Source organism: Vigna radiata, chromosome 1 (genome assembly GCF_000741045.1).
Source record: "Vigna radiata var. radiata cultivar VC1973A chromosome 1, Vradiata_ver6, whole genome shotgun sequence".
Lineage (NCBI taxonomy): Eukaryota > Viridiplantae > Streptophyta > Magnoliopsida > Fabales > Fabaceae > Vigna > Vigna radiata.
The window spans coordinates 35,786,519-35,806,864 of NC_028351.1; the positions used below are offsets into that span (position 1 = coordinate 35,786,519).

The 20,346-nt window shown below is 35.4% G+C and overlaps 3 protein-coding genes across 10 annotated transcripts in view; 2 read left to right on the plus strand and 1 right to left on the minus strand.

Moving 5' to 3' along the window:
* Positions 1 to 2,551: 2,551 nt before the first annotated feature.
* On the plus strand, positions 2,552 to 3,475 carry LOC106762706 (uncharacterized mitochondrial protein AtMg00810-like). The gene has a single exon (XM_014646747.1). It carries the CDS (start codon positions 2,552 to 2,554, stop codon positions 3,473 to 3,475), a length of 924 nt encoding a protein of 307 aa, XP_014502233.1.
* Positions 3,476 to 5,041: 1,566 nt separating this feature from the next.
* The window catches only part of LOC111242061, a 20,590-nt gene continuing 5,285 nt past the window's right edge, over positions 5,042 to 20,346 (minus strand). For 2 of the 8 annotated variants that reach the window (XR_002668719.1, XR_002668709.1), the window contains exon 2: positions 5,042 to 5,706. Coding sequence is in view for 4 of the 8 variants with exons in the window: in XM_022783577.1 (XP_022639298.1) it covers positions 17,635 to 18,492 (858 nt within the window). In the remaining 4 variants the exon portion in view is untranslated. Of the gene's footprint in view, positions 5,707 to 5,791; positions 5,834 to 9,866; positions 10,893 to 15,417; positions 19,760 to 20,346 lie in introns of those variants that run through there. The other 6 variants (XM_022783598.1, XM_022783558.1, XR_002668713.1 and 3 more) reach the window with 5 other exon arrangements.
* Positions 5,282 to 9,340, plus strand: LOC106772125 (carboxylesterase 1). Its single transcript, XM_014658310.2, has 2 exons — positions 5,282 to 5,798; positions 7,381 to 9,340. The coding sequence occupies exons 1-2, from the start codon at positions 5,282 to 5,284 to the stop codon at positions 7,839 to 7,841; spliced, it is 978 nt and encodes a 325-aa protein (XP_014513796.2). The 3' UTR covers positions 7,842 to 9,340.

The window sequence follows — 20,346 nt, forward strand, 5'->3', positions numbered from 1 at the left end:
AGCTTATAAAGTTTAATTATAATTTCTCTGTATGGTTTGAATGTATGCCTGATTTAATGTATGTTTGATATCTAAAGTAGCTTGTTTGATTTCTTATGATTGAAATATGGTATGTTGTTGTATGAGTTGTATGATAAGTATGAACTATAAATTTTGCACTGATATGAGTATGTATAAAACTTAGAGAAAATATGAATCTGAGATCGAAGGTCATTAGGACCGTTCGGTCCTCCCTTTTTCCATTCNGTCTGTTCGGACTGATCGNCCTAGTGTGTTTACTAAACTTAGTTGCTTTCCTTTAATCATTTCATTGTCATATACTTAAGAACGCTGGTCATAAACCAAGCGTTCGCCTTTACAAGTGTTCGACCTTAGGCTGACACTTAAAATATAAAACCTGCAAAATCTGATATTCTTCCCTTTGAAACCGTTCGGTCATTTAGTGACTGAATGGTCTAGTGAGCTTTTGTTTATTGAAACGTCCGGTTTGTTTGACTAAAGTCCTTTGAGAAGTGTCCGGTCATAGATCAGCCTTCGACCAAGATTAGTGTTTGTTCTATAACATTCCTTGCCAAACCGTCCGGATGACTATTACTTATAGTCAATCCTTTGGGGTACGATCTTATTCCTTGTCGGACCATTCGACCAATCATTTGACATTCTTCTGTTATTCAGTCTCACCTTTGATTAGACCGTCCGGTCACTTATTTAAATTCTTGGCACACAGTTTCTCGTTCCGGTTAGACCGTTCGGTCACTATTAATTATAATTCAGTCTTTGGTTTTTGGTTCTGTTCACTGTCGGATCATCCGGTCAACTATTCATACTTCATTCTTGGGGTTCGGTTTCTCTCGCCTGACCATCCGGTCCAACCTTCTTGTCTTACTCAATCTCTTATTCTATATTTGATTCATTCGGTCCTTTTCTTGACATCCTTCCAGTCTGAAAGTAATAATGAACATATGTTGAATTTGGTTGAGTAAGGGAATTCCAATGGAGGAATGTCTCATGAATTGGTGATGATTGGTAAAGTATGAACATGATCAGACCCTGTGTCGTCCTGATCCTGATATTCCGTGATGACGCTTTCTCAGGTAGAGAAATGTTACTCATGTGTGGGAATGGCGGGAGGTCCGCGATCATACGAACAGATGATCGTTTGAGGACTAACCTCGGGTGGCAGCTGATAAGTAAAGGCAGCTATTACACCACACTGGGTGCTAGGGACGTCGGGCTACGTGGTTCATACCGTCCGGACAGTGTCGTAGTAGTCAATCATAAGTTAATCTACTTAGTATGCATGTATAGGAATTGTATGTCTGCATGATTGATTTGGTTTTGTTTGTATGTTTACTTGTATGATGAAACGATTAATTAAATTTACATAAGCTTACCCTTATCTGTGTCGTCTTTGTCTATGTTGTCGTTTGGTATCCGACCGTTCGGTTATTCTCTTCATTGCAATGATCATCCTTTTGGGTGTGAGCAGAGGATACCTTGGAAGCTACTTTGGAAGACACTCTGGAGGATGCTGTGCAGGCTGAGCAACCCGTGGAGGTCGTGCCTGAAAGTTATGCAGGACCGTCTGGTCCTTAGTATAGTTGTTTTCATTGCCTTGTGTTTTGTAAAAGCGTTCAGTATAGGAAACCTTTTGATGTTGGCCGTTAGGTCAATGAACTGCATTCAAGACCGTTCGGTCTATTTTGTAAATGCTGTAATCAATATTACTGATTTTACAGTTTTAAATTCCAAGTATACTTCATACTTCTATGCTTATTCACTACTGTTCTCCTTTATTGTTCATGTTAACTCCTAAAATAAATTATAGCTTTGGTTATATTTATTGGGATGTTACACATTATATTTCAAAGGTTGTGATAATAAATAATAATTATTTATTTAAACAAAAAAAATTCATTATCCTAAAAAATAATATAGTCCTTCTTTCAAACTTGGGACCAATTTAGTCCTCATCTTTATAATTGTGTGAATTTAGTCATTTTAATAAAATTTTGTCAAGTTTAGTTAATGTTTCAAACATATTTTTAAGTTAATTTACGTTATATTTATCAAAAATTTAGTTAAAACAACTAAATTCACATGATAACAAAGATGGAGACTAAATTAAATTTTCACTTATGTTAAGAAATAAATGCTTATTTAACTCAAAAATATATTATATTAATTATTTATTACTTTTTTTAATTCCACTATTTCAAATAATATTTACCAAAAAAATATATTTATTAATAAAAAACATTTTATCAAATTATTCTTAATAATAATAGTAATATAAAATGAAACTTATAAAAAATATATTTATTGGTAGAAAAATAAATAATAAAAAAATTAAAAAAAAAAAAGATATTTCATATAAGAAAGTCAAATTGTAACATACTTTAATATTGGGATCAATTTCAACTAAAACTAGAATCTATTGTTTCTACCTTGAAATCGATTATAAATTTACTACAAAACAAAAACAAAAGGAAACACATACAAGTGATTAAATATACTTTAGAATCAATTACACCTTCTAACAAGAAATTCCATGAAAAAGATCAATCTCATAAAGACTCTTTTGGACAATCAATTCCAGATTAAAGATCTAGGAGAACTTAAGTACTTTCTAGGCTTTGAAGTGGATAGATCTAAGAAAGGAATACATCTATGTCAGAGGAAGTATGCTCTTGACATTCTTGAAGAAACAGGGATGCTAGGAAGCAAACCTAGCTCTACACCCTATTTGAGCAACAACAACTCTTTATACAAAACAAAGGACTATATGGATAATCCCAGTGATTATCGAAGGCTGATAGGGAAGCTATTTTACCTTACTAATACTAGACCGAATTTATGTTTTACAGTTAACCTTTTGAGTCAGTTTATGCAGGAACCAACCAAGCACCATTACCAGGCCTTGCAACATATTCTCAGATATGTCAAGTCAAGTCCTTCTGAAGGACTCTTCTTTGCTTCCGATTCCAGTATACAGGTAAAGGGATTCAGCGATTCGGACTGGGCCACCTGCCCCAATACGAGGAGGTCCACTACTGGGTACTGCATTTTCTTGGGTAGTTCTCTCGTCTTTTGGAGATCGAAGAAGCAAACTATTGTCTCGAGATCTTCTACAGAGGCTGAATACAGAGCTCTAACTGCCACGGTCTGTGAGATGCAATGGTTACACTATCTCCTCCAAGACCTTGAAGTCAAACCGATAGCTACGCCTGTCTTATATTGTGACAATGACTCAACCAGGCACATAGCTCATAATCAAAGCTTTCATGAGCGAACGGAGTATATAGAGTTGAATTGTCATGTCGTATGTGAGAAAATACAAGCCAAGTTTCTTTATTTGTTCCCTATTCGGTCAGAAGAACAACTTGCAGATGTTTTCACTAAATTTCCTCACTGCACTTGTTTCAAATCCATTATTCCCAAGCTTGGAAGAGTGAATATTCACCATCCAACTTGAGGGGAGACTATTAAATGTTTTTGTTATGCATTTATTATTTTCTGTTTGAGATTACTGTTCATATGAACAATAATCTAATTTTAGGGCTCCTATCTTTGGGGTTTTTCTGTTTTTATGTCACCGGAACCCTATATAAGGGATTCCAACGTTTGTAATAGAGTAGAAAAGAGAGAATAAACAAAATTGTAATTTTTCTTTGAAAACATAAAGTTCTTACCTTCAAACGTGTGCTTTTCCTCTTCATCCTTCTCTTTCCATTCGACTGTCACCACCGTCAGCCACGTCGGAGTTTTCACCACCGTCGATCGTCGCACCGGAGCTTCCATGGAAGATCGTGCACCTCGTCTTCATCTAGTAGTTGGCTCGAACATCATCACTCTCACCTAACGTCTGACTCCAGAAGCTTCAAGTGAGATTTTTTATCTCACGGCTTTGGGCCATCAGTTTTTGGGCCTTCTTTCCCATAAAGACTAGGCCAACACAATTCTTTAGGAATCGATTCCTTTCGTTGTGCACATTTTTGATTCAAAAATATGGTTATTCTTTTGGTATTATTGTTGTATAAAAGTGAAATGATATCTGCTTGCTCATATTCCTTATTATCGATTAGGACATGCCTAACTATCAAAGTACACTTTCTTTAACTTCAATTTTGGCAATTGCAACCCTAATCAAAATTATGATCAATTACAAAATTTTTACAACTCTTAAGTATGGGTAACCTACATATTCTTGCAAAAAGTTTTACATAATGTTTGGCTTTTATCCAAAAATCAACAAGCATTACATTTCAAAGGCTGTGATAATAAATAATAATTATTTATTTAAACAAAAAAAATTCATTATCCTAAAAAACATAGTATTAAATATGTTTTTATTCCTTAATTATTAATAAAAATTAGAATGAGTCCCTCTTTCAAACTTGAGACCAATTTATTTCTTTTCTTTATAATTATATGAATTTAGTCATTTTAATAAAATTTTGTTAAGTTATTTAATGTTTCAAACAAATTTTTCAGTTAACATTATATTTTTAAAAAATTTAATTAAAATAACTAAATTCACATAATGATAAAGATAGACACTAAATTAAATTTTTACTAATGTTAAGATATAAAAACCTATTTAATTCAAAAATATATTATATTAATTATTTATTATTTTTTTTAATTCCACTATTTCAAATAATATTTACAAAAAAATATATTTATTAATAAAAAAAACTTATCAAATTGTTCTTAGTAATAATATAAAATGATATTTATAAAAGATATATTTATTGATAAAAAAACAAATAATAAAAAAAATAAAAAAATAAAAATGATATTTCATATAAGAAAAGTCAACTAAATTTTTACTAAAACTAGAATATATTATTTCTACCTTGAAATCGATTATAAATTTACTACAAAACAAAAACAAAAGGAAACGCATAAAATTGATTAAATATACTTTAGAATCAATTACACCTTCTATAAAATGACAATTTTTCATTAAATCTGAGCACTTCAAAGATTAATAATAATAATAATAAATGAAATAATAAATTTTGTGCAAACCAACACATCTTTAATAAATGCATTTAAGATGGTTCTTATGCTCTAGTGGTCCATACATGAATATTAAAAAACAGAATAATTATTTTGCTTTTCAAGTTCTTAGTTCATACATAAACGATCTCGTACCATTAAAGAACACTGCAATAGCAAATAAAACAACAAAAGTTTCTCCATTTCCTCCGCCATGTCGAACGAAACCATTGACCCCCGCCTCCAAATCCGCCCCAACCCCGATGGCACCTTCACCATGTCCAACGAAACCATTGACCCCTACCACCGTCTCCAAATCCAGCCCAACCCCGATGGCACCTTCACTCGCCTCAACGGTCTCGCAATTCCACACACTGCACCCTCTTCAGACCCCTCTCTTCCCATTCCAGTTCTCACCAAAGACATCACCATCAACCCACACAACCACACATGGCTGCGCTTATTCCTACCACGAACATTACTCTCCTCTTCCAACCCCAACAAGCTTCCTCTCATCCTTTTCTTTCATGGAAGCGGATTCGTGCTGCTCAGTGCAGCTTCCTCCGTGTTCCATGATTTTTGCGTCCAAATTGCCGATTCTGCTCAGGCCATTGTAGCCTCCATCGACTACCGTCTCGCACCGGAGCACCGACTTCCAGCAGCCTACGACGATGGTGCTGAAGCGCTGCGGTGGATTGGAAACTGCAAAGATGAGTGGTTGCGTCAGTACGCTGATTATTCTAAGTGTTATCTTATGGGAAATAGTGCTGGGGCAACTATCGCTTACCAGACAGGTCAGTCTCCTTCCACTTCATCTCTGTTTTAAATTCTTTTATATTTATAAATAATTCAAACTTTAATTAGTTTTTTATTTTATTTTTCATACCAAGTTAATAAAATAAAGATGATGTAAAACAATATTAATTAATGAAATTGAATAATTTTTATTTTTAATAAAGTAAGTTTGCTAATAAAAATTTATTTAAAAGTTTTTAATTTATTAGATTAAAAATAGAAGGAAAAACTTTATTATTTTTAAAATTAGAATTCTTCTAGGCAATTTTTTATTATTGTAAAATTATATGAAAAAATTTAATTTATTTTTAAAATTAGAAATAAAATTATTTATTTTTCATAATTAAAATAAAAAATTTCATTTTTTTAAAAATCAAATTTAACTTTACATTAAAAAAAGTAAATAAAAATCTCATAATTATATTTTAATAATATAATTAGAGTTAATTTAAAAATAAAAAAAATATTTAATAAAAATGTAAGTTTTAATAAAAATTAAATTTGATATCCAGTGAAAAGAAAAATGAAATTAAATTGAACAAAATTAAAACTACATTGAATGAAATTAAAAAATTAAGATTTAATTGATTAGAGGACATGCATTACTCTAATATTAACATCTACCATTACTACTAACTTAAAATATAACACTCACCGATTCTATACATCACAGTCACACTTATTTAACATTAATTTGACATGAAACAATATTTATTTTATAAGTGTTAAACTTTCTTTAGATTTAAAAATTAAAAAATAAATAAAAATCATAAACATGTTATATATTATTCATCTTCGATTAACTATTTAGAAAAAATCATAAAAAAATCAAATTAATTATAAATTATAAAATTTAAAATTACACTAAACACTAAAAAAATAAATCTCACATTATCAAACATAATGAAACAAAAGGACAAAAATAAAAAATAAAATTAGTATTAAACAAAAATAAAAAACAAAAGTAGTATTAAGTCTTTAAGAAATGCTTTTAATTTTTAAATTATGATTGATGTGGCAAATAATCTAATTAAAAGAGCTATTTTCTTAAAAAACAAAAGTCAAGGTTTCCATTTTTCGTTATTAAATAAACACTTATAATTAGTGATTAGAATGAAACAGAATTCATTCCAAAGAAACTGTATGGAGAAGAAGCTGTAATCTAATACTTTTTTTTTTATTTTTTGAAGTTAGTTTTTCAAATTAAACATAACTAACAAACAAAAGGGTATTCTAAACAACTTTTTATATACATTTTACATTTATTATTTTATTCTTTGATATTTTTTTTTCCTTTATCAATATAAAAAAGTTAATTTTTTGTTATGACCAAAATATTTCTGAAAGTCAATGATAAAATGATGTTAGAAAAACGTTTTTTTCTAAACAGAAACGTATGATAAAAGAAAAAGTTTTATTAATTGTTTACAATAAATAATTTTAAAAGAATAATTATTACAATCAACTTAAAGCTAGTTGAAAAAAGTTGAGAGAGAAAGAAATATCCATAAATAAACATCCAACTATGAATATTAGTCTTTAAAGATTTGTTTCATGAAAGTGAATTTCCTTTCCTTGCAGGTCTACGTGCAGTTGAAGAGGTGAACGATCTTGATCGAGTGAAGATCCAAGGGTTGATATTGCGTCAACCATTCTTCGGTGGAGTGCAGAGGACAGAATCAGAGTTAAGGCTGGAGAATAACCCACTCCTTCCTCTAAGTGTTACGGATTCGATGTGGGAGTTGGCACTACCAACTGGTGCTGATCGTGACCATGAATATTGCAGTGTAAGGGCTGGAAATGGGGTTGAGAAATTTGAGAAGATGAGGGAACTTGGTTGGAGGGTGCTGGTGAGTGGCAACAATGGTGACCCATTGGTGGATCGTGATAAGGAGTTGGTGCAATTGATGGAAGGAAAAGGGGTGAAAGTGGTGAAGGATTTTCAAGAAGAAGGTTGTCATGGAGTTGAACTCTTTGACCCATTGAAAGCAAACCAGTTCATTGATTTGGTTAAACAGTTCATTAATCCAATCTGTGTTTAGGGCTAAATTATAATCATGTTCTTGTCTACAAAACATAATTTACCATGTTACGTTCATAGTTATTTCAACCTTCTCTAATAAAACATGAGAAAAATATGTTTTTCTCCTTTAAGTATTGAGTAAAATTAAAAATAGTTTATGATTGAATTTTTTTTTTATCTTGTTTTGTATTTTTAAAAATATTGGTTTAAATATTATTGTACTAGATGGTCATCCGGCTATGTTACGAGAGAGGAACGTCCAACCCTGTGTGCTTTAACCTTTAAATCTGAACCAGACACAAATGAACATCATTCAGCCATGTTCAAGTAGAGGTTGAACATGTAGTTTTTATAGCAAAGTACTTTTTAAGGAATAATGATATTTAGACAACATTTTTTGACAATATTTAGACACAGGACACGTGTCTAAATGTGATTGGTCCACTTGAAAATTGATTTTAAAATCGATTGCTGACGTGCACGGACAAAAAGGAGGCAAATTTTGAATCTGAAATGCATTTCTGAAATTTTGGCATTCGACACATTTGAGAGAGGAAGAAGTGAAACGCTCGAGAACCTAGTCACCACCGCCAATGACGATCTCGTTCCTACCGGCCACCACTATCGCCAGAATGCCGCCGCCGGAGACCCGTCGCCCGTCTGCTATCTTCACTCCACCCAAAATCGCGTTTCCATTTGCTCAACGACAGAACCTTAAACCCAAAGCCAAGTGAGTCTTCACTTTTTTCCTCAACTAGATGATGAATAATTGTTTCTTTCTTTCTCTATTTTTTTTTTCCAATTTTATTTTGTGGTTTTGGTTTTGTTTCAATGCCTGTGATTTGAGGCCATGTTGCATGCGTCCATGGTGATTACTAATTCGGTTGTTTTGGTGGCTCTCAGTGCGAATCATTTTGGAATTCAATTTTAATGTGGTTTAGGTGAACCCTCGTTGTTGTTTTGTTGCTGGAAATTATTTTTTTTGTCGGGTTCTTGAAGGTTGTATTGATGCCTTTGTGAAGTCATTAAGCATTAGTAGGGATGGCAAAAACATTCGTGTCTACAGATATCCGCGAATAAAATCCGCGATGGATAGTTGATATCCGCGGATATTTACTACCCGAAACCCGAGGATAGCGGGTATTTTAGTACCCGCTTATAAACGGGGTCGAGTGTGAGTATTATACTATCTGCAGATATCCGCTACCCGCAAAAAATAAAAATAAAATTTTTATTTTATTTTATTAAGTTAAATCTAATTAAAAGTAGCATTAATTTATATTTTACAAGGTTAAATTTAATTAAAATTGTACTATTTGAAGTATACCGATCAAAATTAATTGTCATTTATGGACAATTAACAAGTATTCATAGGTCAGATTGTGTGACACCTGGGCACTGACGAGGGCGGCTCCTAGCAGGTGCAAGAAGGAGCAGTTCCTGGCAGGCTTCGAGTGGAAGGGGCACATGGACGAATCGAACATACATCGGAATGGGAGGGATCTGGAGATTGTATAAGTATGAGACTATACAGTTGAAGGATAGATTAAAGGAATTGATTTGACTACTCATATCAACAAATGCATTTGCTTTTCAGTAGCCTAACTCATAAGAACTCCATGGTTAAGCGTGCTTAGCCTAGAGTAATTATGGGATGGGTGACCTTCCGGGAAGTTTTCTCGGAAAGTGTGTGAGTGAGGACAAAGCACACTGGAAAGTCTCGTGTTGATGTGTGGGGGCAGTCAGCAGTCCCTGTAAGAGGTCATTTACAAAATAAAATATACGGTATTAATTATTGATGATTGGATTTGATTACCTAAAAATATACTGCACAATGCACAATCAATGGACCAGAGTGGATGACATCCTCAGGAAGGATTGAAGATCAAAAGAGAACAAAGCAAAGAAGAACGACTGACCCTCAGACTAATTCAACCGAAACAAAAATTAAATTTTAATTATATTTTATAAATTTTTTTGTAATTCTATTTAAATTTTGTTTTAATAATTTATAAACATATATTTTTTTTTAAATATTTGCGGGTATCCACGGATATCCGCGGGTTTTAAAATATCCGCGGATATTTTTTAAGCGGGTATCCATGCGAGTAGTAGGTCGAGTAGCGGGTGAATTTTTTTAATCGGATTGGATTGCGGGTAGTCACTATCCGTACTCGACCTGACCCATTGTCATCCCTAGACATTAGTATAGGACTTCCTTGGTTCATTTTATTTTAGGATGGGTATATACATGACATGTTATGTTGGGTATCTATATATGGCAAACCAACCATTAATAGCATGCTGCTCCCGGCCCATGTACATCAAGAAACAATGTCCAAGCAGCAGCTTCTTAGGGGTGCAGATGGTAACGTCCAACAAAGATGGTGAGCCCAGCAGCTTGGAGAAAGGCGTCCTGTTGCCAACTGAGAGAGAGGTGTGCTCATGGTCCAGCTTTGAAGGAGGGAACTATCTCGGTCCAGCAAGAAGCACACAACAGCTTGAGGCCAGCACGTGAAGTATAAAAAAAGAATTGACACCTTGGGCCAACATCTCGCGAGGAAGAGAAGATAGAGTTGCAGCATTGCTTCATGGTGCACAGGCGGTCCAGACTTCATCACCCCAGCAGCACATCATCATGGACAGTAGCACTTGAAGAGGTGCATCCAGCAGCTTTGGTCCAGCACTGCATATGTTACGACCTAGGAAATAAAAGAAACAGCCTGCACATTCCAGTGTTGAATTGAAGAAGCATCCCAGGTCCAGTTCGCTGCATCCGGACACATGTTGGATCAAAAGCAAGCTCAGCAGCTTGGGTGCACACAACGGGCTGATTCACGTCCAGCCAACACGGTCCAACTTTGATAAAAAGTTGCAGCAGCCAACACGGTCCAACTTTGATAAAAAGTTGCAGCAGCCAGCCCATGTGTGCGTTGAAAGCAAAGTGGTGCATCCAGCAGTTTTTTTTAACACGTCCAGCAAGGCCTAAAAGCGTTGCTTCATGGTGCACACGGACGAGCCTCGTCCAGCAGCTTAAGAGCTCCATGCTGACAGCAAGAAAATAGGGCACCTGGGGATTGATACCGAGAACGGTTGTCACTTGCAGAGAGTAGTTTTTTTTGGCTTTTGAAAAACGTTTTTTTTCTTTCCGGTGAGCTTATGGGTTTTTCGGTGATGGATTATGGATGAATAAAAAAAAACACTCTTTTCTCTTTGCTTTCATCTTGTTCAACGTTGTTGCTGCTGGTTCAAGCTGGAATGTTCTTTTTCTTTTGGAGTTTATCATTGAATGTTATGGTGCAGACCTAGCAGTAGCTTATGCTGATTTTTCCTTCATGAAAGTTTGGTTGTAAGTTACGAATGAAAGCTCGTTTGTTTATTTAATTTTACTGCATTTAATCTTTGCCCTTCTATTTGATGTCTTGCACTTTTTGGTTGAAGTTGCAATCCATCCATGTCACGGTGATGCAACGTTGCTGTCAAAGCTTAGTTTTATTTTTTTTTTAGCATGATAAGTGTATTAGGTGGCAGCTGGTTATGTGTAGCAATTTATTGCTTACATTTGATTGGAGCAGTGCAGTAGGGGTTCATTTTGCATTTGGAATTAACACATCTTGAAGGGAGAGCTCGGTGGATTTCTTTTGTTTTATTTATTATGTGGTTTGCTTTAACAAATTCAGGTGCAACAGTTTTATTTTTCTAATAAATGTTTGATTCATCTTGGGAGAAGTAGCGTAGAGGCAAGGAGAGTTCCATGGCTGCGACAATGTTTAATAATTTATTAGCTAAGCATTGTTCTTTTATTTCAAGTTTTATTGCAACAATATGCATTTCTTTTATTTTAGCTGAAATGTTGCATTTTAATATTTTCTTTTATTTTAATGTTGTCTAGTATTTTTGGTAGTGTTAATTTAATTGTCTGTTGCATGCATTTTTGTTTTAATTTAATTTTTCCGCATTCACAAACCTTTCACAAACCCCCCCACTTCGTGTTGGACCTAATTCTTGAACCGCAGTTGGTCCTTGAGAGACGACCTAAGAGTCACTTCCTAGTCTATACTGCATTTCTCATATGCAATCAAATTTGATTGGGCGGCGACACCCATCAGTGTGCTCTAGGAAAGGTAAATATGTTTCCTCGATCAACCCCGAAGTTAAAACAATTCCCAGTCAAACCAAACAATGTCCAGCTGGAATAACGATTTCAAAGAAGGACGACAAATGGTTTATAAGAACTGTCAACTTAGACCACAGCCATGACATATGTCCAACTACTTCAAAGTTAATCCCTGGGAATAGGAAATTGAGCATGCAAAGCAAACACACTTTGGAGGTGAATGACGAAGCTGGAGTGCGGATTAATAAGAGTTACCTTAGTATAATGACCGATGCAGGTGGATATGATAACATGGAATTTACAGAGCGAGATGTTAGGAACTACATTGGTAAACACAGAAGGTCCTTATGTAAGGACGGTGATGGACAAGCATTGTTGCGACACTTTTCGGCAAAGAAAGATTTAAACAAAGATTTCTATTACGAGATTGAGTTGGATGAAGGCAATAGAATTTGTTCTGTTTTCTGGGCGGATGCGAGAAGTAGAGCAGCTGATGAAGAATTTGGGGATGTGCTGTGTTTCGACACAACTTATTTAACCAATAAGTATGATATGCCTTTTGCGCCTTTTGTTGGAATCAATCATCATGGGCACTCAATATTACTTGGCTGTGGATTGCTATCGTCCGAAGACACAAACTCTTTTGTGTGGTTGTTCCAATCGTGGTTGAGATGCATGGGTAATAAGGCCCCAATAGGGATTATAACTGATCAATGTAGGGCAATGGCAAATGCCATTGAAGAAGTTTTTCCTAATACCAGGCATAGATGGTGTTTAAAAGTTGCCAGAAAAGTTTAGCGCTTGTCAGGAATATAATAGTATCAAATCACATAATAAGAAGCTTGTGTATGACTCCATTGGATTTTGAAAGTGGTTGGGAAGCACTACTAAGCAGACATGGATTACATCAGAATGAATGGTTATGCACAATGTATGACGACAGACACAAATGAGTATTTTAGTTTTATGTTTGTCCATTTAAGACTTTGTTTTCTGTTGAAATTGAGTCTAATTATAATTGTCTTCATTTAGGGGACTACATTACCTAACCTAACACAAAGTGAGGAAGACATACAATTTGGATCCCAATCTTACCAATGCTACGATGTATCCCAACAATCCAACATAGCTCAATCTGGATTTATGTCATTGTTAAATGCTGCACACAACAACTATGATGACATCATTGTATGATGTATATTGTTGGTTGAATGTGAAATTAAGTAATTTTTTTTTTGTGTTATGGAATACCTTAATTTATATCTTATCATCACAAAAAGCACCACTAATAGTAATCGATTACGTGGTGGGTGTAAACGATTACAACAGCAGCGTAGGACTTAATTGCCCACTATGCAACGTAGTGTACCCACGTCTCCCTTATAACTTCTACTGCACTGTCAATTTAACTGTCCACTACTGTCACTTAACCATTTGGGATTTTATCAACTTCCACATCACTTCCTACATATACGAACCCTATCATAATTATTCTCCAATTAAAAATCCTAACACAATTGCAATGGGTGATCGCGCTAAAAAGAAACAAAAGCCATCTTCTTCCGATGAGGGCGGACGTCGTCGACAACACAGTCCGACACCATCCCCACCACCGTCATCACCGCACCCAGTGCACGACCTATTCTCCAGTATGGAACAACAGGAGAAATTTGCTAAGCATTTTGTCAATCGAGAAGTATTAAAAAGCAAGTTCTTAGACGCGGAGTACTTCGAAGAATCAAATTTCGAATTCTATCAGATATTGTGTGATGCTGGACTNAAGGAATTTGTTTGCTTGAGAGATTCTTTCTACCCANAATTAGTAAGAGTGTTTTACAACAACATGGTCATTTCTCACACTGGAGTGATTCGAACAGAGGTAAAGGGTGTGAAAATAAAAATTAGCCCTAANCTCTTTAATGAGATTACCTCTCTCCCATCCAATGGTGCTCGTTTTGAAGGACGTATTGTGGATGACTAGAAAGAATACTATAACTCCGTAAGTGGTAGGGAATTTGTCCGTAGAGATGATGCTGAAATACTTCTGAGGTTAACTGCAGGGCAAATGAAGGTTCAACATAGGATTCTACATTACGTTCTTACAAGGATTTTAATTCCTCGCTCAACCAACATTGGACAGCCAACTGAAGAGGATATTATGCTGATCTGGGCTCTTTTCAATGGTAAGGAAATTAACTAGGGACATCTTATAAGGTACAAGATGAAGAAGGCATTAAAGGACAAAGCCAAACTACCTTATCCTCATTTGATAACAATGTTTTTGGAATGCTTTGAAGTTCCTTTTGACAATGATCCTGTGACAGAAATTATGTGCAAGCAAAAGATGGGATATGGTACTATTCGGTCATTTGGTTATGTGCAGAACGAACACGGAGAGTGGGTAGTACAAAAACAAAATACCCCCAATGCTGAAGATGAAGCCACAGAAGATGAAGACAATGATGACGACAATTCTTCTACAACACTAAGTGATGTCATGAATCGTATAGATCAAATGCAGACATTCGTCGCCTCTAGATTGGATGGAATACAAACTCGTTTTGATCAATTGGAGAGTACGATGGGCACAAGATATGACAACTTCCAAACGCAATTTGGAAACATCGACACAGCCATTGGGAGCATGGAGGAGGAACTGCAGCACCTCCACATGCGCTTTGATAATGCTCCTCAACCTTGAAATGTGGTTCTTTCTCTTTGTTTATTGAAATGATGAACTGTAATAGTCTTTTTTATTTTCATTACTTAGTCTTAGTCTCTGTTGTGGTAATCCTTTGTTATTGTTAATGAAAGTTGTGGTGAAGAATGTATCAACAAAACCAATGTTTGTTTTTCTTAATGCAATATTCCCAAACTGGTTCATGTGTACAATAGGGTCCTCTACGTTATGATTAGTGGTTCCTGCAGACGGAATTTGTGTCCAAAAATGAACTTTCATTACCGTAATTGTTTACAATGACAGTGTAAACGATTACATTTAACAACTTTCGCACAAAGGTTAAATGGTTCACTATGTTTAAGTTCCAATGACACTCGTACTGTCATTATTTATATTCTTTATTAATCCACTAATTGTTTAAATTGACCGATACAATTGAATCCCTTCCAATTCATGGTTATTCAAATGGTTTTACCACTTTCAAATTGGTTGNTAAGTCTGTTGACTGCATTAATGGTGCATTAAACCCCATTTAAAGGTCCAACATTATCATAAAGCCATTCAAACTGATTTGTAAACTTTAACACAACATTTAATGCTCTATTTTGACCATAGCGGTTTTCTAGAAGTTAAGGAAGAACCTATGTGGCTATAAATTTGAGAGGTTTCATTGTACTTAACAAAGAGAAACCCTAATACATCACCACGTTATTTTCTTGTTTGGGAAAGCATGGCATCATCATCAACTCAGCAATCGTCTACAATATTGTGGGAATTCGTCACCATCCACCTGAAAGATATGGTAAAAATCTTGTTGTTATTATATAACGTTTTAAACTACTATTACTTTCACACCTACATTTGCAGGATTTTGGCTATGTGGATAGGCACTTTGTTGCGGCCTTCGAGAATGAATTAGGAACAACGTGGACGCTGTTCGACAATCATGGTCGAACGCACTACGTTACTTACAACATGAACACCTTACAACCAAGAATTACAACTGGATGGACTTCCATGAGAGACGTATACCATGAAAGGCTTGATGATGCGCACATCACGTTCCAATATTTGGGTGACAACCATTTCAACATTATAATTTATTTTGGCCCTTGCAGCAACAATAGTAGGGAATATTTCATTCATCAATCTACCTATGATCCTGAGGCGTCTTTATTCGCTGTGAAATTGACTAAATCACAATGTCAAGGAAGTCATTTGGTACGTATCCAATTTTTCTACTTAACCAAAATTGTTTTGCATGACTATTATCGAATAACTTATTACTGGATCTTTTGCAGTATTTGAGAACCAATTTTGAGAATGCAATCAAGAACAACGACTTTACAGAGGTTGTGTTTCTTGGTCATAAGGAGGGCATCCGGTGCAAGGTTCTGGTTTCACATACTAGGAATTCAACGAAGTTTGGAAAAGGGTGGAGAGATTTTTGCAGTGAATATGGCTTGAAGGAAGGAGACGTTCTTGTCTTTGAAGTTCAGAACCATGTCCATGACATTGCTGTAGAAGTGCACATTAATGGATGTATCTGTAATGTTAACACCCATATATCGCTGTGAAGTAGACTACAGAACTTCTATTTCTGTTCAACTTATGTTATATTTATATTACAATAAAACATGGTTTAAGGTTACATCGAATTAATGAAATACAATTATGTATTCCCTATTACATCTTATGTACATGATGTCGTCAAACTACATTATTACCCTACTAAAAATTACATGAAGTNAACGAACTTAGTAAGAAATTTCTAACATGGTCCCCTGTGACCAAAAAAATGGATCCCTACGTTGAGGTTTTTGTCCAAAACAGCAATTCAGTTCTGTGTAATCGTTTACAGCTACGATGTAAACGATTACAGCAGCTGTTTCTGCAGAATCAGTTTCCTTTGGTGTTGTGAGCACTCACCAATGGTGGTCTCCTTCCAAACCCAACAAAGTTGAACCAAGAGGACAACATCTCTCACACCACAAATTGCCAAAAAAATTAGTTGAACCACAGTATCTCATTTTGACACAACTTTAACAACTTTAATTGATGAATTAAAGTAACGTAGTGCATTCGACCATGATTGTCGAACAGCGTCCACGTTGTTCCTAATTCATTCTCGAAGGCCGCAACAAAGTGCCTATCCACATAGCCAAAATCCTACAAATGTAGGTGTGAAAGTAAGAGTAGTTTAAAACGTTATATAATAACAACAAGATTTTTACCATATCTTTCAGGTGGATGGTGACGAATTCCCACAATATTGTAGCCGATTGCTGAGTTGATGATGATGCCATGTTTTCCCAAACAAGAAAATAACGTGGTGATGTATTAGGGTTTCTCTTTGTTAAGTACAATGAAACCTCTCAAATTTATAGCCACATAGGTTCTTCCTTAACTTCTAGAAAACCGCTATGGTCAAAATAGAGCATTAAATGTTGTGTTAAAGTTTACAAATCAGTTTGAATGGCTTTATGATAATGTTGGACCTTTAAATGGGGTTTAATGCACCATTAATGCAGTCAACAGACTTANCAACCAATTTGAAAGTGGTAAAACCATTTGAATAACCATGAATTGGAAGGGATTCAATTGTATCGGTCAATTTAAACAATTAGTGGATTAATAAAGAATATAAATAATGACAGTACGAGTGTCATTGGAACTTAAACATAGTGAACCATTTAACCTTTGTGCGAAAGTTGTTAAATGTAATCGTTTACACTGTCATTGTAAACAATTACGGTAATGAAAGTTCATTTTTGGACACAAATTCCGTCTGCAGGAACCACTAATCATAACGTAGGGGACCCTATTGTACACATGAACCAGTTTGGGAATATTGCATTAAGAAAAACAAACATTGGTTTTGTTGATACATTCTTCACCACAACTTTCATTAACAATAACAAAGGATTACCACAACAGAGACTAAGACTAAGTAATGAAAATAAAAAAGACTATTACAGTTTATCATTTCAATAAACAAAGAGAAAGAACCACATTTCAAGGTTGAGGAGCATTATCAAAGCGCATGCGGAGGTGCTGCAGTTCCTCCTCCATGCTCCCAATGGCCGTGTCGATGTTTCCAAATTGCGTTTGGAAGTTGTCATATCTTGTGCCCATCGTACTCTCCAATTGATCAAAACGAGTTTGTATTCCATCCAATCTAGAGGCGACGAATGTCTGCACTTGATCTATACGATTCATGACATCACTTAGTGTTGTAGAAGAATTGTCATCATCATTGTCTTCATCTTCTGTGGCTTCATCTTCAGCATTGGGGGTATTTTGTTTTTGTACTACCCACTCTCTGTCTTCGTTCTGCACATAACCAAATGACCGAATAGTATCATATCCCATCTTTTGCTTGCACATAATTTCTGTCACAGAATCATTGTCAAAAGGAACTTCAAAGCGTTCCAAAAACATTGTTATCAAATGAGGATAAAGTAGTTTGGCTTTGTCCTTTAATGCCTTCTTCATCTTGTACCTTATAAGATGTCCCCAGTTAATTTCCTTACCATTGAAAAGGGCCCAGATCAGCATAATATCCTCTTCAGTTGGTTGTCCAATGTTGGTTGAGCGAGGAATTAAAATCCTTGTAAGAACGTAATGTAAAATCCTATGTTGAACCTTCATTTGCCCTGCAGTTAACCTCGGAAGTATTTCAGCATCATCTCTACGGACAAATTCCCTACCACTTACGGAATTATAGTCTTCTTTCCAGTCATCCACAATACATCCTTCAAAACGAGCACCATTGGATGGGAGAGAGGTAATCTCATTAAAGAGTTTAGGGCTAATTTTTATTTTCACACCATTTACCTCTGTTCGAATCACTCCAGTGTGAGAAATGACCATGTTGTTGTAAAACACTCTTACTAATTTTGGGTAGAAAGAATCTCTCAAGCAAACAAATTCCTTTAGTCCAGCATCACACAATATCTGATAGAATTCGAAATTTGATTCTTCGAAGTACTCCGCGTCTAAGAACTTGCTTTTTAATACTTCTCGATTGACAAAATGCTTAGCAAATTTCTCCTGTTGTTCCACACTGGAGAATAGGTCGTGCACTGGGTGCGGTGATGACGGCGGTGGGGATGGTGTCGGACTGCGTTGTCGACGACGTCCGCCTCAATGGAAGAAGATGACTTTTGTTTCTTTTTAGCGCGATCACCCATTGCAATTGTGTTAGGATTTTTAATTGGAGAATAATTATGATAGGGTTCGTATATGTAGGAAGTGATGTGGAAGTTGATAAAATCCCAAATGGTTAAGTGGCAGTAGTGGGCAGTTAAATTGACAGTGCAGTAGAAGTTATAAGGGGGACGTGGGTACACTACGTTGCACAGTAGGCAATTAAGTCCTACGCTGCTGTTGTAATCGTTTACACCCACCACGTAATCGATTACTATTAGTGGTGCTTTCTGTGATGATAAGATATAAATTAAGGTATTCCATAACACAAAAAAAAATTACTTAATTTCACATTCAACCAACAATATACATCATACAATGATGTCATCATAGTTGTTGTGTGCAGCATTTAACAATGACATAAATCCAGATTGAGCTATGTTGGATTGTTGGGATACATCGTAGCATTGGTAAGATTGGGATCCAAATTGTATGTCTTCCTCACTTTGTGTTAGGTTAGGTAATGTAGTCCCCTAAATGAAGACAATTATAATTAGACTCAATTTCAACAGAAAACAAAGTCTTAAATGGACAAACATAAAACTAAAATACTCACACATTGTTCAATGGATGTTCTTGAACTCTTTTTNGTTGACACACTTTTTCCTTTTTTGGTCCGTTTCTCAACGGCTGACTTTAACCTGTTGGTGCGAGGTCGGCCCCTCCGTTTCACTGCTATAGGACTACGTACAAGTAAATCACCACTTTCACAACTGCTTTGTTGTACGGAAGCAGGTACAACATTTGTCATAAAGTTTATTTTTCTCTTTCCTCGTGACTTGTGAATATGAAGAATTATTATACTTTGGCAGAAACTCATTATGTTAAATACGTCAGCAGAAAGACTACCAACGTTATTACAATCCCAGACAAAGAAAGAAGAAAAGCAACGCTCCGAATAGAAGAAAACGCTCGTTATGGCAGAAACTCACTGCATACCAATAATCGACATTACAAGAAACTCACTGGATTCAGAAACTGTTTACAAGAAACTTATTCTTCGGGTAAGTTGGTTTTTTCTTCTTTATCATTGTTTCTTTCACTCACATAAATATGATGGTGATTCTTGGATTTTCAGCATATGGCTGCTGCAAGAAGTTTCAATGTACGCCTCAGAAAAGAAGCTTTGAAGAAAAAAAGAGAAGCAAGGTAGCGCATTCTTAAACCAATCTTATGAGTGATGTTTTGATCATTATGAGTGATGTNTNATGTTTGGTTATTTCTTTCAGCNCAAATTTGAAGTGCCCTCATTCAGCTCCTGCAAAGTCATCAAGGGCGTCATCATCACTCAAGATGACCGACAAGAACGTCCAAGTTAAACCTCTTTCTAAGGTTGCAAGGTAGCGCATTCTTAAACCAATCTTATGAGTGATGTTTTGATCATTATGAGTGATGTTTGATGTTTGGTTATTTCTTTCAGCGCAAATTTAAAGTGCCCTCATTCAGCTCCTGCAAAGTCATCAAGGGCGTCATCATCACTCAAGATGACCGACAAGAACGTCCAAGTTAAACCTCTTT